Below are 25,488 nucleotides of genomic sequence, written 5' to 3'. Positions count from 1 at the left end.
TTTTGACTGAACATTATCCGGTAATTCATTCCACATTCGCACTGTGTCGGGTAAAAATGATTTGTGGTAGTTAAGCGTTCTAGCATTTACAGTCAGATGATCTAATATGTTCAATAGCAATCAAATAGCCAATTTCCTTCCTCTGATTTACCCACCTGAACTAGAAATAAAGTAGACAAGTGAGAAAAAGAAAAGAAAATGACAAATACCTCGGAAGATTTTGTCTAGCTGGTATTTGTATCCTCGGTAGGTGGCTTACTCGATCCAGAAAAGTCAAACGTGTAGATGTCGCCGAAAAGGACAAAAACAGAACTGTCAAGGCGAAAAGGCCACCTAACAGCAGAAATGTTTTCCTGGCCATACTTCTAAAGTGTGTATGTGTTAATGCTGGTACTTATCTTCCATAAAGGTTCAGGAAGGTATGTCACCGGACAAAATGTAAAATAGACTGCCGGCTGGAGACAGCTGTTTCTCCTACGAACCAGCCTGGACCAACAAAATCCAGTGATCATGAACATCGATCTACCAAATCCCGTTAGTCGGCTCTTACGACAAGCATGGTCACCTTGCTCTGTGTGAGGATACTCTATTGGTTCAACTATGAAGTCACCTACACATATATTTGTCATCATTATTTCGCCTTATACCCCAAATGGAATCTGTTTCGTCAAATAACCGAGATTGCTGGTATTGCCGCCGCCATATAGGTCCAAGCACGGATGCAGAATTTCATGAAAAATGGAAGCCCTGCATAGAAGTTTGGATAAGATGAAGGGTGCCTTCGAGATAATAAAATGGAGGAAACTTAATTAGATTTAAATGCGCCTACGGTTTTGGTGGGAATCTATGTTTCTAGGTTTGTCAGCAACATACCCGTGCTCGTGGGTTTCACCAAAGTGATAAATGTCCTGCATTACTTCGGGCTTTCCTCCCACATGAAGCTTACACTACGTGATATAACTGGAATATTGTTTAAAGCACGTTAAACCCAACTCACTCAGCCACTAATCATCGTGATTCGTATGCTTCAATATTGGGGAGGGGAGGGGTGCACGCTATATATTCGCCCCCCCCCCCCCCCCACACACACCCGCCAACACCACCAATCCCCCCCCCCCCTCCCCCACCCCACCCCACCCCTCCAGATCCGCATACCAAACCCAGAAATATTATTGATATAAACTGATCGATGTTACTCCTGGATAACGATACACAGCTGCTTCACTTGAATATATTAACAGCGCGATAGAAATCCAGCTACACCGTTGAATTCCATTGTGTAATGATGAGAAACAGCTTCCAAATATACCAACCCGTTCGACCACCACGTATCTGAATAACATCCGCACAGATCCGGTCACAACTGGCCTCTAATATAAAAGCTACAAAACCGAGTCGATTGCACTATTCAGACTATATCGTGGAATGATTTTATGAATGACTATTAAATAGTGGTAATACATATCTTGCCTAATGGGTGCACCCGTCACAAACACATGCACGTATTTCCTCATTATTATTATTATGAGTCCTTGCCCCCTCTACACGCAGCCCAGAGAGCGAATGGGACTTCTCCCAGGAAGCGCTGCCTGGTCAAACCCACCCAGACCTTTTCGGAGAATGTGAAGACTCCCCAACACTGCAGCCTTCTGCATTATCCAGATTGTCAGAAGGGCTGTATTCCTGGAAGCAAACACGGGTACTCTCCCGATGTCAGTCAACAGATTGGGAGGTACCAAACCTAAGGCACCGAGAACAATGGGGAGTCGGACAACTTGGTACTTGGGATGCAAGCGTGACATTTCGAAAGCGAGGTCCGCATATTTGCCATGTTTTCCTCAATCTTGTCAATCACATCAGTGTTAAAGGGGACAGAAAATTCCATGATATAAATTATTTCATTTGATTTATCAAAAAGGACAAGATCAGGTTTGATGGCCAGGATACGTCTGAGGTTGTAAATGGGCCTATTCCAAAAACAATTGTAACCACTGACAATGTGTTGGACAGTCACATTAAATTCATAACATAATCTACATTTCATATTTACATTTTGATGCAAAATCACACATTGACGGTTTCGGGTGGGAAGTAACTGGTCCTGAGCATCAAACAGAGAGCCTCCTGTTTCACTTTTCAGGCCAGCCGACTTCATCCAAGCGAAAGACTCTGCAGGATTGCTGATCTTCTCAACACACTGCACATAAACTCGATGCAGTGGTCGTTCAGATAGTCTCTCCTTTAAAAACTGAGTCTGGGCCGACTTTATATGGCACTTCGCTTGGTTGACACTCATTTATGTACCATCCAGCCGTACAGAACCATCAACATTGAGATTATGTCCCACATCCTTGGCTCGTTTTAGAAAACTGTGGAATGCCTTGTTTTCATCATGAGTCTTGACATGCTTCACAAGAGGATCATCAGACAAATAAATGTGTGCAAAAGTGCACAAAACAATTCTATCATGAAGAGCCCCAACGTCAATCAAACCACGTCCTCCTGTAATGATTGGTGAATATAAGCGATTGGGGGAAGAGGGAGGGTGGTGGGATCTATTGTCTGACATGATTCTTCGTGTGAGGGTGTCAATACCATGAATTTCTTGTTTCGTCCAATCAACAACACCAAAAGAATATGAAAGGACGAGTACAGCCTTATTAGTAGTAGTAGTAGTAGTAGTAGTAGTAGTAGTAGTAGTAGTATTTTAGTCTTCTCATAATGTTATCAATAACTGACACGTTTTTATTATTAATCCGTCGTCACATTGTGAATAAATCGAAACACTTGCCGATACAGAAAACGGCGTGACTTTTGGATTTGTTTCTCAAAACTAAAGTTGGCTGTAATTGACTATTCCTATTTCGCAAATAACTGAGGTCTGTTGAAGTTTTGTTTGCTTGTTTGTGGTTCATCTAGATAGCAGCTATTTGATGGCGGTCCATGAAAGGGGTGATTGACAACAAGAAGTAATTAGTGAGTGGGTAGTATTGAAACATCATCATCATCATCATCATGTGTCAGCTTAATGTGTGAGGAAAGCCCGAATTGATGCAGGTCTCAGACGTTTACCACTTTGGTATAAGTGCTGGCACACCAAGAAACATACTCGGGGCCAACCAGGATTGGGTCCTACGATCATAGGTTACTGGCATGCCAAAGGGACGCAACTCTATATTACAAATTGTTTCGCCCTATACGACTGTGCCATTTTGACCGACAATGGATGAATGAGAGCAAAATACTCCTTGTTAAAAAATGTCATCCAAACTAATTTATTTACCAGTTTGATTTTCGAAGAAAATGAAAAATATTAGATTTGACGAATATGCTTTCTACGCTTCTTATGAGACACGTCACTTGGCAGTGATCTTTCTGATTCAGATTTGTTTAACTCACCGCGAAGGACTAAGTCATGTACACAATAATAACCGCCAACGGGTTTGTTCCCGTTAGACGACGCCATCTGCTACCAGGGGGCACGTTGTACTGCACGTGGCATCAACAGGTGGCCTCATTTATGGCCTCTGTGTACGCCTGCACGTCGAAACGTTCACCTCATTCGGATCCCATATATTACGTAGGTAACGGAATAAGCCGAGGGGACCCGAATGCTCAAACAAGCGATTAGATCAAGCATGGCGCCCTCAGTTTGATTAAGAAACAGATTTATGCAACGGAATATATATGTTATGTATCTTCTCTCTTAATTCCTGCCTCGCTCTCAGCATTCAAGATGATAAACAAGGAAAGGCCAGCCTTTGGGGCTAGTGTTATAAAACCGGCACAAGTCGGGATCAGTACAAGCAGCCATTTATAAGGGACCGGTTATTAATTTCGGGGTGGGTAGTCGGAGGCCCTCCCTGAAAAGACAAATGAACCTACTTTTCTATGCATGACCCTCCCGAAATAGGTTTATATCTTTTTATAACCCTCCCCTGGAGACTGTTATATATTTAGGTGACACTCCCCTGATTCCCTCTGACCCCCCCCTCCCCTCTAAAAAATGACTGGTCCCTTATCTTGAAAGCGACGTCAACACCATGCCACCATCTTATAAATATGTCTCCACGCCTACTTATCACAATGCCTTTTATCAACGGCATTCATACATTGATTATTCCCCTTTGACAATGTGCGTGGGTTTCCCTATAACATATTGTCGGAAACGTCACCACACATGCAATAAATCACATTATCACCGCTTTGTGTTCAAAACATTCACGTAAAGTAACTCGTGGTTATAACGATATATAGGGGCGGTCGGGTAGCCCAGTGGTTAAAGCGTTCGCTCGTCACGCCGAAGACCCGAGTTCGATTCCCGACATGGGTGCTATGTTTGAAGCCCATTTCTGGTGTCCCCCGCCGTGATATTGCTGGAATATTTCTAAAAGCGGCGTAAAACCTCACTCACTCTGTTATTTTTGAGAGGGAAGTCAAGTATGTTGGTCCCCATAGATTTAGCTATGCAACGCAGGTAAACGCAATGGCGCAGTGCCCCCAAATCACGAAGAGGGATGTTATAATATCCCTTGGCTTTGATATAACATCCCAGGGATATATGTTATATAATATTATATGATACCCCGGGATTTTGTCAATACAACATCCGTTTATTATGTAATATATGAATGTTTCTCGATAAGATTTATTTTGCATGTGAACACAATATAATGAAATGTAAAACCAACGTTTTCTTCATATTCCAGCGAATGGAACATTCAACCTTCGTATCTGTCGCCCGGTGAGTATACCAATAAGTTACAGAAGCGCTGATAAATCACAATGCTTTTAAGAATGTCTTTTTCAAGTAACTGTACGCCTACAACAGATATTTTACGGCCGCTTCTTAAGGTTCATGGCAGTATGTTTGAAACATAAGAATGTTGATAAATGTTGTTTTGAGTCTCTTTTTTTTTGGTTTATAAATAAGATAAATCTCTTACCCTCGGGTGTTTATGAGATTTAAAAGCCGAATCTGAGAGATAAATATCCCTTAGAATCGGGTTTTAAATCTCATAAAAGCCATCTGAAGTCGACGTCTTCTATCCTGCACACTCCTCAGACGCGTGCTCTCGGCAATAGTTGGTTGGTTGGTTTGTTGTTTAACGCCGGACTTTTGTGAAGCTTGTGTTTCTGAAGATGGCCAAACAGTGTACGGTTTTCTTTGAAGTCCGAACTGAGAGTAGTTTGTTTGTTTGTTTGTTTGTTTGTTTGTTTGTTTGTTTGTTTAACGCTACACTCAACAATATTCCAGCTATATGATGGCGGTCTGTAAATAAACGAGTCTGGGCCAGACAATCCAGTGATTGATCTCATGAACATCGATCTACGCAATTGGGATCGATGACATGCATCAACCAAGTCAGTGAGCCTGACCACCCGATCCCGTTAGTCGCCTCTTAAGACAAGCATAGTCACCTTTTAATCCAGATCACTAACATATGTCCAGAAAGTTCAATGACCGTTTTAGTCAATGTTAGCCATGGCCACTCTAGTGCAGGTACGCACGTGCTTTTGTTTACAGTCACCGTGTTGGAACCATAATTTCCAAAAGTTGTTGATACAGGTATCTTCCAATATATTCAGAAAAAAACATTCTAAATAAGTAACTACGTTTATACAAGACTAACTAAATTATAAATAAATCGCTTTTTTGTTTGTTGTTTAACGCCGCACTCGGCAATATTCCAGATATTTGATGGCAGTCTTGTACATAATCAAGTCTGGACCAGACTATCCAGTGATTGACATCATGAGCATCGATCTACGCAATTGGGATACAATGACATGCATCAACCAAGTCAGCGAGCCTGACCACCCGATCCCGTTAGTCGCCTCTTACGACAAGCATAGTCACCTTTTACGACAAGCATTGGCTCTCCCGTACAGAGTCGATTTTTTATAGACCGCAGTCATATATCCGGAATATTGCTAGTGCGGCGTTAAACAAACAAACAAACAAACACGCAAAGGAAATATTGTTTTTGAATCATTATCTTTAAGTGTTGATATTAGTGTTCGAGCAGCCTGTTTTAATACCGCCACTAATTCAAGAAACATAAACGAGTTTAATTAAGTTTAATGAACTATTGTGGTTTAATGAGCTAATTAGCTCGTGAAGTTTTGATAGATCCGGGTCCTTCCACGATCACGTGTTAATTCCCAAAATGTCCCAAAATAAAATTATATTGTAAAACAAATCACTGAAATCTAGAGAATTGTTATAATATCTTAATGTTTTCATTCTAGTTATTACTGTTAATTTTTTTGAGGAAAATCAGTAAATTAATGCACCTACATCTTAATTTTTTAAGTTTCGTTTTAGCTTTTATTTCAGTAGCGTTCTTTAAGAAATTAACCTCAACTCAACCATCAACATTTGGTAGTGATTCATAAACACTTGCTTCTGATATAGTCGGAATCGTTCGAATGTCTCTGTTTTAAGCAAATATTACTTATGATTGTGGAAAGAGTTCTTATTTATTTATTTTGTATTTATTTAGCCTCCTCCATTTATTCATTTTAACCAAGAAAAAATAACAAATAACAAACAAAATAACTCATGATTATCTGGCCCAAAGCCCAAACGGTTCGCCAAAACATTGTGCAAACTCAATGACCTGACATCAATAAAAACAGACTCACAGACATAGATGGTCATTCCATAGCGTGTCCCAGAGACATCGAGTCTGTCCCAGATTCTATCTACCGTTATACCACTCTTTACCGTTATCAGCCATTGCCCTCTCCCGCCCGAGGGCGCTTCAATAGCAATGAGTGTCAGCGTTATTGTCAGTTATGATTGCGAATCATCAAAGAAAACGTAAACACAGTCAGCATTAACTGGGTTTCATAGGCTTCTAATATAATACCACGGCAATCTCTCGTCGCTTGTGGTTAAAGGTTTCTTTCGGGCGTAATGCGTTTACGTAACAATTTGGTAATATCTCCGAATGACAAACGATTCCATTCACGACAGCACGGGGACGTCAATGAGATTCCTTTTGATTGCGGATTCGTAAAGAAATTATTTTTTATTAATTTTGAATGATGTATGTTAGATGCGGCTTTGTCATATATATCTTCATGTATTGTATTGCATACAAACGTATGGGTACATTTGACGCCAGGGCACTGAGGCCAATATCCCGAGACTTGTTGTTGATCAGTGGAATGATTCGCCAGTACAATTGACTCTTGGCCTGTTTGCATCAATTCTCATGAGAGCGGATTTCACAGCAGATAATCCGCCAGCACATCTGTGCCCATGCGACACTGTGCGTGAATATTGATCACGTGATGTCTCAAGCTTCAGGACAATAAAGCGAATTTCATTGACTTGTTATAATCAGAAACGCGGCGTTATTCTGAATTATGGTTCTAACTGATGTCTGCCCTCCCGGAGAGACAAAGATTGCAATTAATATCATTTTTATGAAACCGTGTGATGTCAGTGTTCTTATAACAGAACATGAACTATCATGAGTTTCCTTGTTTGTTGTTTAACGCGCTCTCACCAATATTCCATCAATATGTTTTGTTTGTTTGTTGTTTAACCCCGCACTCAGCAATATTCAAGCAATATGGCGGCAGTCTGTAAATAATCCAGTCCGGACCAGGCAATCCAGTGATCGACATCATGAACATCGATCCACGCAATTGGGATACAATGACATGCAACAACCAAGTGAGCGAGCCGGACCACCCGATCCCGTTAGTCGCTTCGTACGACAGGCAAGGGTAGCTGAAGCTGAAGACCTATCTACCCCGAATCTTCACAGGTCCCATCAGTATGTAAGCATGTACGTGTCATCGGTCCCAAATGCGTGGATCGATGCTCATGATATCAATCACTGGATTGTCAGGTCCAGACTCGATTATTTACAGACCGCCGTCATATAGCTGGAATATTGTTGTGTGCGGCGTTAAACAACAAACAAACAAACAAAGCATGTAAGTAATCGAGGCTGATCCTGACAAACCAGTGATTGATATTATGAACAACGACCCACGCCGTCGGGGTACCATGACACGCAATCAACCAGTCTCCGATCCGTTAGGCGACTCAGGCCACAAGTATAGGTCTAACTCCGAATCGTAGTGGGGCCACTTTGGAATGGAACGTGTATAAATTCTCTCATTAACACTGACAGGTAGTCAGTCCTCCAAACACTTTGGCGCATGAGTGAGTGATTAATACACTGGATGAATTAGTACATAACCTATTCATATCATAATGCTAGATAAAAAAGTGTGACTGGTCTGAAACGGATTCGAACGAATCTGTGGACTCGAGTGGCTAAGAATGTAGAATTGTTGGAAGGTCTACTGAACACGGAATGCGGTTGGCAACATCGACAAGAACTGCCGGACAAAAAAACTATACACCCATGTTTGATAATGGCTATTATGATACACACAAAAAATGGTTATTCGATGCTGATGTATTTGATACGGGTCGCACAGTTGTGTTTTGGACCTTAAGTTTTCAGCGTTTCAGCGACGTTTTACAGCCTAGTAACGTTTTGATAACGTTTGTAATGTTTTGGTCAAATCCAATTGTCCAGTGTATCCAGTTTCATTATATTGCGCTGACATATATTTTGTAAACTAAAAACCCCGTTCTTAGAGATTGGCACCAGCATAAATAGATGGCATGGCTCATATACGAATATATACCAGTTGAACAGCCAATAGCCATATTTTATTATTTTTTCAGAAATATTCACACTTAAAAATATGTTATTTATTTGCCAAAACATGTGTGTTAATCCTGTTGTTTGCTAATAACTCCTAATCCTGCAAACACCTTTCACCAACACAGACTTGGAAAACATGTTTTGAACGGTTGTTCTTTTAACGTGAAAGTCTTTCGAAAGTTATGAGACAGAAATAAGTGAGTATGGTTTTGCGCCGCTTTTAGCAGCATTCCAGCAGTATCACGGCGGGAGACACCAGAAATGGGTTTCACATATTATACCCATGTGGGGAGTCGAACCCGGGTATTCGGCGTGACGAGCGAACGCTTTAACCACAAGGCTACCCTACCACCCGTATCAATATGTTACAAGATGTAACAAGAATGTTTACCTGTTAATTAGTCGCGCCTGACTCCCCCGTCCCTGTGTGAAGCCCATTTCTGGTGTCCCCGGCTGTGATATTGCTAGAATATTGCTACAAGCGGCGTAAAACCATACTAACTCAACTACATATGTACCATGGATAAATAAAAACTAATTTCACAGACCAGGGACAATTAGCTGTATTGTGCATTAAAGCAAACCTTTCATCTTGGGGAACTACGGTGGCCCATAAGGGACATGGAGTCTGTTTTCCAATATTTTGATATTTCACTGTTACTGTTATCGTAACCTTTTACAAATTAACACGATTTGTCATACGAATATGTGATAAGTCATATATAAAGAAGATACTGAATCGCTGAAAAGTGAAGCGAAAATGTCAAAAACTAAAATGAAAATGTCAAAAACAAAAACGAAAAGGTCAAAAACTAAAATGAAAATGTCAAATGCAAAAACGAAAAGGTCAAAAACTAAAATGAAAATACAGAAAATCATTTCCAATATATTATATCCGCGGTGGAAATAGTTTTCTGTATTATCATTTTAGTTTTTGACATTTTCGCTTTTGTTTTTGACATTTTCGCTTCACATTTCAGCGATTCAATAGCTACTTGGAAGTACATTTTCCATGTTTTCGGTTGTTTTTATACATGATTTATCACATATTGGTATGGCAAATTGTGTTAATTTGCAAAAGGTTACGATAAAAGTAACTGAAAAATCAAAATATATATCCCTCCATGACTCCATGTCCCTGATGAGCCACCGTAGGGAACAGAAGTATTTAAAGAATCATTGTAAAGGAGGGCTTGCTGTGGTGGTCGAATGATAAAGATGTACACACGGTAGTTAAGAAATAAACGACGAGTGTGTGTTGTTTATCGTACAATAAAACACAGAAGGGAGAATAAACCATGAGCCCCGCAGCCCCGATTGGTTACGTTTATTCTCCCTGTGTTTTATTGTACGATAAACAACGACCACGAGTCGTTTATTTGTTATATGAAATATCAACATTATGTACAGCCTCTTTAAGAATGTTTCTTAAATGTACAAGTTTTAAAAATACATATGTATGTCCCCAAATTCTTATAATGATGATGACTTGAATAGGATCCGACCTCGGAAATGTCGGAAAAGTCCATTTCACGAACAGGTTGGCTACGTTTAGTATTTCCCACATATTCTCACTATCCTCACGTCAATTATCTGAACCTTTTGTCCAAATACATATTGTCATATCTCTCCCATATTTGGAAGCGATCGTTCGGCCACTGCGTTTATCTGCGCAGCCCAGCTACATCTGTGGGGAACAAGTTACCAGACACCCCCCTCTCAAAAATAGCGTCGTCCAATATATGACGCCATTAAGTTGCGAGCGCATGGTCGATTATCCAGAAATGACGTCATGATAGAACATGATAGAACTTCGTTCTTCATTGTTCTTTGCGATTTATCGCGTCGCTCTTGTTTGTTTGCCATTTGAAGTGTGATCTCCCGTCACAGTATCTCTCATTGTGGCAAAGGGGTGATAATAGCCTTTGAACACTCCAGTTGATTAGGTTAATTTGAGATTGCAATAGCTACTGCCTTGGCAAACAACGATCACATGGGTCAAAACGTCAATGTATATTTCACTCTGCATCAAATGTCTAAACTAGTCATGTATTAATGCTTTGTTTTAATTTTGCTCTTTGTTGAAGATGTGTGCTTATGAATGCTCTCTACAATATTGAGAAGGCTGGGGGTGATATACATCTGAGTGACGTTGGTTCGCTGTTCCGAGTTGCGTCCCGTTATAGGATCCACTTATCATGGGTTCGAATCCCAGATTCTACGCCAACGCAAGGTTGAAAAATATGGGTCAGCTGATGCCAGAAAAGGACATCGTCTTATTTGTTTATTTGTTTGTTTGTTTGTTTGTTTGTTTGTTTGTTTACGGCCCCACTCAGCAATATTCCATAAACCCGAAATTCACAATAGGCTTAATGCACCGATGCTACGCGACGTGTGAGAAGCACATGTATTATTCTGACACTTTCCTGATAATATACCCTATGAACGATGTATAGCATTTCGTGCAGTGGCGGTAGGATAGCCAAGTTGTTGGTGAATCGTTTGCACGTCACACAGAAGACCCGGGTTCGATTCCCACATGAATACAATGTGTGAGGTCCCTTTTCACGTGTCCCTGTTTGGATGTTGCTGGGATACTGCTAAAAGCGGCGCAAAATTATATTCATCATTTTATCATTTCTTTTAAGTGCACAGAACATAAAATTTACGTGGGTTGATCAAATGTCTTTCTGTTAACCGAAACACGTGTAGGTACAACACAGTTAACCTAGCATTTACAGCTTATGCCAAGAACGCGTTGACCAGGTGTTGCCCAGTCTCACAAGCATTGTTTGTTTGTTTGTTTGTTTGTTTAACGCCGCATTCAGAAATATTCCAGCTATATGACGGCTGTTTGTAAATAATCGAGTCTGGACTATACAATCCAGTGATTGACATCACGAGCATCGATCCACGCAATTGGAATACGATGACATGCATTAACCAAGTCAGGGAGCCTGACCACCAGATCCCGTTAGTCGCCTCTTACGACAAGCATAGTCGTCTCTTACGACAAGCACAGTCGCCTCTTACGACAAGCATAGTCGCCTCTTACGACAAGCATAGTCGCCTCTTAGGACAAGCATAGTCGCCTCTTACAAGCACAGTTGCCTCTTACGGCCCCATCAGTGTTGGTCTGTACGTGCTCACCGTTTGAGACACACCAGAAAGCACTTCCACACTTGAATTGTAGCGCTGTTTCCGCAGATGGCAAGAATTAGGCTATTATAGGTAAACGCTTCTAGGCCGGGATTAACGGCAGTAAATACGACGGAACATACTTAACGTTAGCAGTCCTTAATAAACGTCTGGCAGCGAATGTGTGGTATGTATGAAAGTGGACCAGTGATCTTGAGTCACTGAGTAAGCTGGGTTTAAGCTGCCAGGCAGGGTAACAACAAGTACCATTGTAACGGCTTTTGGAATGACGCGGCCGAGGATCGAACCACCGAACTTTCCGCTCTCCGGGAAAACGTTCTATCCACAAGACCAGGGTCGGTCTATAACAATGAAGATATAACAATTAGTTAATCAATAGCGTGTCGCTACACAAATGATCAGAATGTTTTATTATTATTCAACACAACACAATATTTAACATTCAGCACAACAGAACAATACACATTGAACATCACAAAAGTCTTGTTCCCGGTCAACTGTCAAATATTAGAAGCATCTCATTATTCCAATTCGCTATGAGCTGCTTAAATACACACGGGTATTCGGAATGTATATCACAACTACAAAATAATTGGGGGGAGGGCGGGGGGGGGGGGGGGGGGGGTTATATCCAGCGATTATTTTAAGGTCGGTGTTAGCCGCTGTCAGCTCTATGTCAGCAATATGTCGGCCTGTAAGTAACCGAGTCCGAACCATACAAACAAGTGATTAAACGCATGAGCAACTATGGGGATCACAATGAGGCAGGTCACACACTTTGACCACCCAATTCTCGGCTCGTACAGATGGTACAATAGAATCATTTTTTTAGACTTGAACCAAATGAATGAGACAGTAAACATAATCCTTCCACCCTACCCTGTATTGTTTAACTAGCCTTAAGGCAACTATGCTTGTCGTAAGAGGGACTAACGGGATCGGGTGGGCAGGCTCGCTGACTTAATTGATGCATGTCATCGCAACCCAATTGCGTGGATCGATGCTCATAATGTCAGTCACTGGACTGTCTGGTCCAGACTCGATTATTTACAGACCGCCGTCATATAGCTGGAATATCGCTGAGTGCGGCGTTAAACAAACAAATGAACAAACAAACAAACAAACAAACTGCCTTATCGCCCTACTCTCAGTTCGGACTTTAAAGACAACCGAACACCGTATGACCAGCTGGTAGTACATAACATACAGTGCATATGCAATATGTCACAGCAAATGTCCCCCCCCCCCCCCCCCACACACACACACAAACACACACACACACACACACACACACACACACACACACACACACACACACACAAACAAACACACACACACACACACACACACACACACACACACACACACACACACACACACACACACACACAAACAAACACACACAAACACACACACACACACACACACACACACACACACAAACACACACACCACCACCGGCCCCACTGTCACTGCAGATTGTCAACGCCATACACCGTCTGACCTGTTGCAGGTCGTTTATAATACCGTATGTCCATTCTTCTTTTGGTTGTCATTCATTCACACAACACATATGCATTTGATAACCTTTAAACTACCGAGGGTAAATCCATTCGCTGGAAAGACACACCAAAAAGTGGTTGTTGAACATAGCATCCATCCAGTCCAATACGGGCCATAGCTTGAGTTCGACTCCTTCGGTGGCTATAGCCAGCAGGCGAAAGGTGGTCATTGCGACAACAGTGCTTATCTTGGTCTCTTAGCCTGTTCGAACGTCCTGGTTGATTGACGTCAAAGTTCCTAATCTCCTGCATAGGGCGCTGTGACGTGGAAAGAAATCTTCTCACTCGCCTACTAGGATGCCTCTTGCACATTATGGCCATTTTAAAATGATACCTAAAGTTGCCACTCAACAGGCAATATATTATTGGATTAATCGCATTTGCTCCATAGGAAAAACAAAGGGCAAATACTTCCCTGTCTTTGAAAATTATTTTGTTTCCCGAGCCAATGAAATCTTCGTGAAGTCGTACGATATGGATTGGCAACCAGCCAACACCAAAAGCTACAGTAATTGCAAATATTATTTTAGCTATCTTCCTCCTAGCTCTAAGGGCAGTCAGGGATATGTCATTTGGTCTTGACCCTGGTCTGACGCTTGTCCATAGTTTCCGTACAATCCTACAGTGGCAGAAGCTCAGGATGACCTGGGGGAGAAGGAACATCGCCAGGAACATCAAGATGGAGTCCACCTTCCTCCGCACAATCCAAATCTGGTCGTGCGCCCCCTGGTGGCGGTTGCAGAACATCCTCATGTCGTGGAAGTGCCACAGTTCGCTGAGGCCGTATAGGAATGCTCTTGGAACCATTATCAGTACCGATGCCACCCAGATGCCAAGCATTATTGCCATTGCTCGCTTTGAGGTTCTGAAACATGCAAAGATGGTCTCAACAGGATATACTTTGTAACTACGAATGATTTAAGTATGTTCCGGGGCGGTGGGGTAGCCTAGTGATTAAAACGTTTGTCCGTCACACCGAAGACCCGTGTTCGATTCCCCAAATGGGTAAAATGGGTAAAGCTCATTTCGGGTGTTCCCCATATGATATTGGAATGTTGCAAAAAGCAGGATAAGACCAACCTCACTCACCTCCTAAAGTACGTTCCATGGTCTTCTGCGTATGTCCAGATTTGGTTTACAAATTGTAATGAGTGCTATTTGGAAATTCAGACATTGTCTCAGTGTAAATAGAATAATCTTCGACTGGAGTTATGTACATAACAGAAGGTAAATATAGAACGTTAACGACCAGGCTCTATAATCCACCGAAACAGATTCCACTGATAAAATCAAATATCGGGGGAAATTGTATATGGATGCATGTAGATCAATGAAAATAAGTGATTGAGATAAACGAACAAAATGGAGCATCATATGGTCTGAGTCTTCGTGATAAGGAGGTTGTATTGGTGGCACGCATGTTGACAAACGAGTGACACAGATTTAATTACCACTCTGAGTTTAATCAACTTACAATGAATTAGCTCGTGGGAACTCAGTGATGCGTGTGGTGGTGTTTGTCGTCACGCTTGTTGATCATAGTCGTGAGATTGAGTGACAGTATTGGGTTGGACGTTGCTTTGAAGGCTACACGTTCATTGCATTACCCTTTGACATCAAAGCATTTCAGCTTGACGTAGGTATAACACGCCATTCGACACACACCATAGTCGCTTATCGGTTTTTTAAAATATACCTGTCACACGTGGAATATAGCTAACGATTATATACATACCACAGACCGTACAAAGGATTGTGCCCAAATCATGAATTCAATCTTCTTAAATGACATATTGAAGTTCAAGGATTTACCGCACTTGCGAAACAGTACACTTACCTCAAACTCAATTGAGTGAGTGAGTGAGTTGGGTTTAACGACGCTTTTAACAGTATTCCAGTTATATCACGGCGTGTCAGCTTAATGTGGGAGGAAAGCCCGAAGTGATGCAGGTCTCAGACGTTTACCACTTCGGTGAAAGCCACGAGCACGGGTGTGGTGCTGACAAACCTAGAAACATAATCGGGGCGCACCGGGATTCGAACCCACAATCACAGGTTTCTGGCGTGTTAAAGGGGCGCAAGTCTGCACAGCGAATCGCGGCGCCTTAGACGACTTGGCCACCCGTGCCCCCACCTCCCAAATCCCCAACCCCATATTTCAAGATTTATCAAAATCATGTTTCTATTAAACACTTGAGTGACAAACAACTGTATATGCAAATAAATACCTGAACGTCCTTGATCTTACAGGGTGTATAATCGCATAGTACCGGTCAAGGCCAGTGGCGGCCAAGGTCATAACGCTGACGGCGAGACAGACACCCATTGTGTAGTTTACAAATTTACCTGAAATAAAGAAAATAAGAAAATGATTAACCCTGGATTTCTACATAGTGACAACGTTTACGTGAATTATGTGGTCTTCTTTGTACATGGATGAGGAAGATTAATTAATTTGTCACATTGGTAAATTACTGCTTGACAACCTAAATTGAAGGTTATAATTTTTTGCTTTGAAAAACAATTATTAGGGAGGGGCCATCAGTAATTTACACATTCCATTCTTTATATGAGGGGGTAATACATTTAGGCAAGAAATAGGCATCCCATGGGCACCAATTGTCCTACCCTTTCTTGCGGATCTGTTTCTTTACGCCCATGAATCGGAATTTCTGGTCTGATAGGCAAAGAAAAAACAAGGTAATTTGGCCAAGAAGTTTCCACAAGACCCCACAAGACTGTATGACAAGAGGGATGACTTCAACTTTCCAATAGTCAACTTTCCCTTCATGTCGAAAATATATTCCAGCAGTTCCAGCCTTTGGTGTTTCCATTTCACAACGTTTGAGATACAATCGAGCATGCTCTTTCCACCAAGATTTCAGAGAGCGTGATACGACTCTTGCTCAGAAGTTGTTTGATCAAGGTTACAACACTCAAGGCCTCAGTAAAGTTTTCAAAAGTTCATGGTAGACATGTGGAGGACATTTCTAAATTTGACGCATCAGTGACACAAATGATGTCCGATGCAATTCCCTATTTTGACTTGCACCATATGTTACGGTGTGTTTTTCAGGTGAACAATTGACTTGTCTGTGCATGTGTTTGGGACGAGTGCCACCGGTGGGGCAGGATACGTTCACCTTTTCAAATTGTAATGAGTGCTGTTGCGTTCACCTTTTCGAACACCTGGTATCATTACTAGTTGATAGTGATTCATAAACACATGCTAATGATATAGTCGGAATCGTACAATCGACTCTGCCAATTTCAGAGATATGGAAAGGATTTTGTCGCTTCATTTACATATAAGACGTCAACGACAGAGAATGACAAGACTCATCTGTCCCCCGAAACAGATTCCACTGGGCATAAACGACAAACTGGATAAGATAAAGATGACAAAAGCGTTAATGATTAAAGTAAACATTCTGATTGTTTTACTCTGACATTCAACGAAATGAAGTATCTTCCGCTGGCATTGTCAACTAACACTGATACTATCTATGTGGAATATGAAAAACTAACATTGCAACTATCTACATGGTAAATGAAACTAATGAGTGAGTGAGTGAGTATGGTTTTATGCCGCTTTTAGCAATATTCCAGCAATATCACGGCGGGGGACACCAAGAATGGGTTTCACACATTGTACCCATGTCGGGAATCGAACCGGGCCTACGGCGTGACGAGCGAACGCTTTAACCACTGGGCTACCCGACCGCCCCCTAAATGAAACTAACATTGGTACTATCTATGTGGAATATGAAACTAAAATTGCAACTATCTATGTGGAATATGAAACTAACATTGCTAGGGCTACACTATTGCATTGACATTTAACATTTAGATCCTAATATTGGTTTGTGTCTTTCATTAAAACAAAACACAGAAGGCTGAATACGCTCTCATTCATGTTTCATTCGTATCATCACGATGAAATACGTTACACTGCTTCTATTAATGTTAAATATATTATTGGATGTTATTGTACTCACTGGCACTTACAAATAAGGACATCAGCACCGTGATGCTATTGTTTTCCAGACATTTAGTAATTTATAAATAAATAATAATAATAATAATAATAATAACAACAACAACAACAACAACAACAACAACAACAACAATAATAATAATAATAATAATAATAATAATAATAATAATAATAATAATAATGATGATGATGATGATGAGGGCGTCATGGAAAACTGATACGTACAAAATTCTTTGTAACAGGCCCATTTACAGCCTCAGACGTATCCAGGCCAACAAACCTGATCTCGGGATGTCCTCAGATCTTTGTTTAGCGGTAGCGAGAGTGAGTGAGTGAGTGAGTTGGGTTTAACGCCGCTTTTAACAGTATTCCAGTTTTATCACGGCGTAGCGGTAGCGAGAACTGAGGTCTGATTGTAATGAGATTGGGCAGGCAGCAACACACACACACTAACTAACTAACTAACTAACTAACTAAATAAATAAATAACACATACACACACTAGCTGACACACACACATTTTACATTGTTGGAACCACGCTGAGAGCTGTTTTTATCAAATGATATTCACCGCTTCCGTAGCCCAGTGGACAGAGCGTCTGCCTGTACAGAGTGGAAGGTAGGCGGTTCGATCCCCGGCATCTTCATACCAAAATGCTCTAAATGAGGCACACATTAGCAATGGGTTTAGAAACACTTAAGGTACGTGATGTACTTATAGGTACGCGCCATTCGTTTTACTGCGGAGCTTTTTTGTTTCCGCTTAACCGCTGCTGTAGCAGGGTACATAGCAATTTATTAACACGCCATTGACCAATTTAATTCAAGTAGTTCTTGTGTAAGCAATAAATCAATATACAAAACAAATCTAATATTCATCATCGTTTCACTTGACCTCCATTTGTAACAACCGTATGTGATATGAGTGTGGGAGACGTTCCCCTAGCGTGTAAGTGAGTGAGTGAGTTTGGTTTTAGCAATATTCCAGAAATATCACGGCGAGGGACACCAGAAATGGGCTTCACACATTGTACCCATGTCGGGAATCGAACCCGGGTCTTCGGCGTGACGCGCGAACGCTTTAACAACTAGGCTACCTGACCGCCCCTTTAACGTGTAAGTAGTGGTTGACAGTGTGTACAAACTGGTGTCAGATCTGCCTAAAAACGAAGCACACTCAACATATGATGGACACTGATCATTTAACCCCTGTCAACGATGATCACACATTTGTCGCGCAGGTGTTACGTACAGATTGCACAGTTGGCGTGCACGTGTAATGTGCAGGTGCATTGTGCAGGTGTATTGTACGTGCGAACTAACCGAATTATCTTTTATCATCAGTGTGTATATAATATGAAAAATTAAATAAGACTTATGTGTGTATTGCAAACTCGGCAATATTGCAGCTATATGATAGTGGCACCCATCTGATTGTATGCAGATTTATTTTATTTTAATAATCATATTAATTTGTGATTCGAGAGTGAGTGGGTAGTAGGCTGGATGAGGGGTCGGTTGGTTGATTGATTAGTAGGTTGAATAGGTGGTTGGTTGGTTGAGTGATTGGTAGGTGAATTAGTTGGTTGATTGGTTGAATGCTTAGATGGTTGATTGGTTAGTTGGTTGAATGATTGATTGAATAATTATATGGTTGATTGGTTAGATGTTTGGTTGAGTGTTTGGATGTTGAATGATTGATTGAATGATTAGTTGGTTGATTGGTTGGTTGAATGATTGGTAGGTTGATTGGTTAATTTGTTGGTTGAGTGTTTGGATGTTGAATGATTGGTTGAATGATTAGTTGGTTGAATGATTAGTTGGTTGATTGGTTGGTTGAATGATTGGTAGGTTGATTGGTTAATTTGTTGGTTGAGTGATTGGTCGAGTGACTGGATGGTTGAATGATTGGTTGGTTGAATGACCCCCAGAATACAAAGTGGTCGGTCAATAAGTCCGCCCAGGAGATTACTGAAGCCTCGGTATCAGTTTCGACAAAAATATCAGATGATGACATTTTATACAAGTAGTCTGCCAGGAAATGATTATTTTTCACACGGTTCACAACTTTCCACTTTTATGAGGATAAAACAAAAAACAATTTGTTCAAAGTCACGTTATTATAAAGAGCTCAACGTTATCAGATATGTTCAAGATTTCACCGTGTAAAAAGGGTAATATGAAATATCTTGTCATATACTACGTCTATCGTGAATCCAGATGCAGTGTATATTTTGCGAATTGATGAGAGTAGGTGAGATATTTCACCACTTGTGTTTGTATTATAGCGGCGAATAGGGTCAACTCGGGAGGCAAGCATGTTATGGAGATCGCGATCTCACGTTTCCATATTTTCTGAGAGAATGCAGGCATCGCATATTCAGTTAACTCTACTGCATGGCAAAAAGCACAACAGTGAAACGTCTCGCTTACTGTAATCTCGATATGGATATCGATGTTGTGAGTAATGGCCACATGTGACACACGTGGGACAACACACAAACAGATGCCTAATTTTTTAGTGAGTGAGTGAGTTGGGTTTAACGCCGCTGTGAACGGTATTTCAGTCACGGCGTGTCAGCTTAATGTGGAGGAAAAGCCCGAAGTGATGCAGGACTCAGATGTTCACTGTGGTGAAACCCACGGGTATGGTGCTAACACACCTAGAAACAATTGGGGAGAGCCGGGATTCGAACCCACGATCACAGGATTCTTCTGAGCCCAAGGGGCGTAACTCTGTACAGCGCTTTGGACGATTGGGCCACCTGTTCCCCCTAGAGCCCAAATACCAGTAACCTGAAATAACAATTTAAGCAGAAGTTCTTTCCAAATAATAGGGGCGGTCGGGTAGCCTAGTGGTTAAAGCGTTCGCTCGTCACGCCAAAGACCCGGGTTCGATTCCCGACATGGGTACAATGTGTGAAGCCCATTGCTGGAATATTGCTAAAAGCGGCGTAAAACCATACTCACTCACTCTTTCCAAATTGAAATGATCCAAGGTTTATAAATAAATGAGAAAACAACGGACACAATCAGTAAACACTGAGACACGGAAGGAAATGTTTATCTATGCTTCAAACAGTTTCTGAAGCTGAATGAATGTATAAAAATATAAATATGCTATTAAAAAGATTAACAACCAAAATGTATGTTTCCGTGTATCAGAAGTGAGAGGAAATATTATTTTTTTTGTTTGTTGTTTAACGCTACACTCAACAATATTCTAGCGATATGACACCCGGACGGTTTGAAAAGATATCTGACCAAGACAATCCAGTGAGTGACATCATGAACATCGATCTATGCATTTGGGATACACTGACATGGATCAACCAAGTTAGCGAGTCTGACCACCCGATCCCGTTAGTCGCCTCTCACAAGCACAGTTGCCTCTTACGGCCCCATCAGTGTTGGTCTGTATGTGTTCACCGTTTGAGACACATCAGAAAGCACTTCCACACTTGAATTGTAGTGCTCTTTCCGCAGATGGCAAGAAATAGGTCATTATTGGTTGACGTTTGTAGGCCAGGATTTAACGGCAGTACTTAACGAAACGTACTTAAGGTTACCAGTCCTTAAAAACCCTCTGGCTGCCAATGTGTGGTATGTATGAATATGGACCGGCTGCACTCAACGATAATCAAGTCTGAACAAGACAATCCAGTGATTGACATTATGAGCATCGATCAACGCAATTGGGATACCATGACAAGCATGGTTCACTGAAGGCCAATCAAACCCCGGATCTATAAACTATTGAATTCAATAAGCTACGCATGTACCGAGGAACAGTACTAACGATTTCGGTTTTCCCGTACTGCGATATATTTAGTTTCAGTACGAAGGAGCCACGTAGCTCACGAAAACATTTCACATAAACTGAAAAACAATAATCAAGAATGTAAAAATTGTGAAAAACATCATTCATAAATGCCATGATGTCACAAAGGGCATGACACGACAAGTCAGGTTATATAAATATTATGTTGATACCAGTGACAGCCGCGGATACGGAAATATGTCTGTAAGGATCGTCGTTGTGTTTGGTAGAGTGAGGTGATGGTGGTGAAATGGGGTTTAACGTCGCGTCCAAGATTATTGCACTTATATAGCGACGAGCATGTACTTGTGTGTGTTTGTGTGGCTGCTTGTTCTAGTCCGGACTGATGCCAATTTATAGTGCTAGCTCACTGAGATACCATGCCACAGTTTAACATGAATACCCCACTCAGACACGGTATACTGACTCCGAGTCGACCAGTCCTTGTTTTAGCCCCTTAATGCCGAGCGTCAGACAGGGTAACAACAAGTACCATCGTTTAACGTCTTTTGGTATGACGCGGCCGGGGATCGAACCCCGGACCTTCCGCTCTCCGGGCGGACGCTCTACCACTAGACCACGGAGGCGGCCTGGTAGAGTGAGAGTGGTGTCACTTGACAGTCAGACAAGGGGGTGTACAGAATGAGTATTTCCGAGGTAATGTGGGATTAATGTCACTGGCTTTCGGTCCGTATGTACTTTTCAAAAGGTGGAGATTCGAACCTCCATAAGCTTTTGGTTGATCGATACAAAACGATATACTAATGCTCACGAAGGGGACATGTAGTATAAAAGTGGATTGTCAACTGGGATTACTTGGAACGTTTGAGAATCCCTAGGCGATGTTCACAGCGGAGTTAATCGAAAACCGGTCATTCCATGGGCGGTCGGGTAGCCTAGTGGTTAAGGCGTTCGCTCGTCACGCCGAAGACCCGGGTTCGAATCCCGACATGGGTACAATGTGTGAAGCCCATTTCTGGTGTCCCCCGCCGTGATATTGCTGGAATTTTGCTAAAAGCGGCGAAAAACCATATTCACTCACAGCCATTCCAATGATAATGAAATGTCACTAAATATGACCTATTGCGACCTATCCATTGAGATATATATCGTATCACGATCCATCTATTGCGAAATACGTCGTATCACGATCTTTCCATTGAGATATATACCGTATCGCGACCTATCTATTGTGATATACATGGTATTGCGATCTTTCCATTGAGACATATATCGTATCGCGACCTATCTATTGTGATATACATCGTATCGCGATCTATCCATTGAGATATATATCGAATCGCGATTTATCCACTGAGATATATATCGAATCGCGATTAATCCATTGAGATATTTATCGAATCGCGATCTATCCACTGAGATATATATCGAATCGCAATCTATCCATTGAGATATACATCGTATCAAGACATGTCTATTGTGATATACATCGTATCACGACCAATCCATTGTGATTTACATAGTATCACGACCTATTCGTAATGCGATCTAACCATTGAGATATATATCGTATTTCGAAATATCAGTTGAGGTTTATATCCTATCGCGATCTATCCATTGAGATATAGATCGTATTGCGACAAACGTTTTCTTTTCAGTCCTATCTAATACCATTCAACGTGCTGTGAGTGAGTATGGTTTTACGCCGCTTTTAGAAATATTCCAACAATTTCAACGGCGAGGGACACCAGAAACGGGCTTCACACATTGTACACATGTCGGGAATTGAACCCGGATCTTCATCGTGACGAGTGAACGCTTTAACCACTAGGCTAACCGACAGCCCCAGCGTGCTGTGAAAAAAGGTATTCTTTAACATGAATATAATACTTACATAGACCATCTCCAAAAGGCCAGTCGGTGATTCCATAGGCAACGGACGTTAGAGGAACACATGCCACCAAAAACAGAATATCCACTACTGACAAGTTCACAAGGTACAAGTTGGTGACGGTGCGCATGGCGGCGTGGCGGACGACGATGTACACAAGCAGGCCATTTCCAATAAGCCCAACAACAAAAATAATCAGAAACAAAGCGGGAACAATTCTCGTCTCCGGCGTAAATATGACAGGTTCTTCCTCATTGTCATTGAAAATATAGATCCCAGAGCTATTGTAAACACTGAGGTTGCGGAGAAAATCTATTGACATTTTGACTCTGAAATTCTTCAGAAGACTAGTGTCAATGGCTGTACTTTCACTAGGCAACATTTTGGCAGTTAGGTACACGGGTTACGAAGGTAATTGTAGATGAAGATATATCGCAGATGCCCAGTAGGATGCTGGCGTTGGTTGGCGCTCCATGCCGTGTGGTGACGTATAGCGCTAAGAGGCTTTTGATCCGACAGTTCTAGCTGACTGAAGGTCCCCTCTGATGCAGAGCCTCGGAGCGATGATGTCACTGTCGGCGGGGGTGGGAGGAAGGGGGAGGGAGCGTTGTTTCAACCATCCACTAAAATGTGTGTGACCTGGGCAATAAACTTGCTCCGTGCTCAACCAAACAATTATATATGAATGATAAAATAATGGTAACGACTGCGGTTTTTGCCACAAATCATTATCAGATTAGTAACAGGCTCTGACCGTCCCGCAGGCATGAAGCGGAATGGGAACGTTCTCATAGATTAAAAGGTCAAATAACTGGTAATATTTTCTTTTCCATTCAAATTATCCTCCAGTGGTTGTACCCCCTCCATGAGATAAAGCATTTAGTTATCATGTATGCGTTAAAACAATAATTACAAAATGTTTTTCATTAGTGTTGGTCGTTTTTTTTTTGTTTCTATGGCATGGCGAGTAACATTGTTTTATGATTATGTTAATCATCAGGATAAATTATTGAGTTAATGTGTCGGGAAGGTTATCTTCTTGTAAACATGTGAGTCATTCACGAACCTCCCTCCACCCTATTAAGTTTTATTAAATCGGGTTTCGTGAATCTTTGAAGTCAATAAAATATTTTTTGGGCATGATACACCTTATGCCGTGAAATAAAAGATGTACAAATTTGCGTTTATCAGCAGCAGCAGCAACAACTTCATCAGCAGCAGCAGCAACAACTTCATCAGCAGCCGCAGCATTATTCTTATTATAGTTATTATTCTATTTTTTAATATTATCGTTATTGGGATTATTACTATCTGAAAACATGAATGCAAAGGTGCTAAAATCGAATTGCTTTTCACTTGACGCGGAAACGAAACTGTGAGATCAACATTCAAGGTAAAATGGAATGTCAAGATAGCCGACATAGATTTGGCAAATCTACAACTTTGCGTTACCCAGTTTTTCCATTCATTATAAAGCAACCATTGAACATTAACGGTATTCCCATCAAACATCATCACTTGTGATAACGGCAAACAGGAATCCCGGCACTCAACATTCGCACCTGAAAGCTCCACATCCTCTTTCTGTGAACGGCTCGCAGCCTCTGTACCTAATACTTAAATCACAGGCAATCATCCCTAACGGTTCCAAACATAACTGCGTATGTATAAATGATCATAACGACTTGTTAAGGACCTATTAGGGCTGTTAGCAAGTCGCGTTTAATGACCAAAGGCGAAGAGATGGAACAATCCCGCTGTGTTGGTTACTTAGGAACCGGACTACACTCCATTTCATAAGCAGGTTCCCCTTTGTCGCGAAACATCATAACGAAATCTCGCGATGGAGATGCGATTTTATTGCGAAAGGTGCGTGAAAGTAAAAACAAAATATAGCGAAAGTGCTGAGATAGCACCGTGAAAAAGTCACCAAAATGCCGCGGGTTTCCATGAAAGTTACACAATTCGCATAAGAGTGTTGTGATCCTCTGTAATATTATTGCGAACATTGCAAGAGGAATCTTTAAAATTACACCGGAATTTAGCGTACATGCCTCAAAAACGGCTCCCCTACCCCATGATAATGCCGCATTAGAAACTCAACGATAAGTACGGTAAACGAGGGGAAGTTACTTATGAAATGTAGTGTAACAATCACGAGATGTTACGCCAACTCATGTTAAGGTACATATCTCAGAACGGTGCCAGCAAAATGGTTAACACTCAAAATGAAATTAAAAGTGACGGAGGGACTTTGTTTTCATTTCCGACAGCATTTGTCAGTGTGAGCTAGACAGGTTGTGTAGGTCATTCCAGGCTAAAGGTTTGTTTTTCTGTGCCCCAGATTTTTTATAATTTGTGTGCATGGTGTGAAACAATTTGGATTCTCATCGGCT

General features: G+C 41.4%; 1 protein-coding gene across 1 annotated transcript; it reads right to left on the bottom strand.

The window, feature by feature from the left end:
* Positions 1 to 13,450: 13,450 nt before the first annotated feature.
* On the bottom strand, positions 13,451 to 23,474 carry LOC139476980 (allatostatin-A receptor-like). Its single transcript, XM_071259527.1, has 3 exons — positions 23,096 to 23,474; positions 15,652 to 15,769; positions 13,451 to 14,288 (listed from the first exon to the last, which is right to left on the bottom strand). Exons 1-3 carry the CDS (start codon positions 23,472 to 23,474, stop codon positions 13,451 to 13,453), a joined length of 1,335 nt encoding a protein of 444 aa, XP_071115628.1.
* Between the last annotated feature and the right edge of the window lie 2,014 nt (positions 23,475 to 25,488).

The sequence above is a fragment of the Haliotis cracherodii genome, unplaced genomic scaffold (assembly GCF_022045235.1).
Source record: "Haliotis cracherodii isolate W230 unplaced genomic scaffold, xgHalCrac1.p SCAF_30, whole genome shotgun sequence".
In the NCBI taxonomy this organism is placed as follows: Eukaryota; Metazoa; Mollusca; class Gastropoda; order Lepetellida; family Haliotidae; genus Haliotis; species Haliotis cracherodii.
The sequence above is the reverse complement of the archived record's forward strand: the minus strand, read 5'-3'. Positions and strand labels throughout refer to the sequence as shown.

Bases quoted from the DNA above. Each gene is read 5' to 3' on its own strand.
- LOC139476980 (XM_071259527.1), bottom strand. From the start codon at position 23,474: ATGTTGCCTAGTGAAAGTACAGCCATTGACACTAGTCTTCTGAAGAAT. The intron at 15,770-23,095 runs GTAAGTATTATA...TCTTTATTTCAG, and splicing joins GCCTTTTGGAGATGGTCTAT to GTAAATTTGTAAACTACACA. The intron at 14,289-15,651 runs GTATTTATTTGC...TGCATGTTTCAG, and splicing joins GTAAGATCAAGGACGTTCAG to AACCTCAAAGCGAGCAATGG.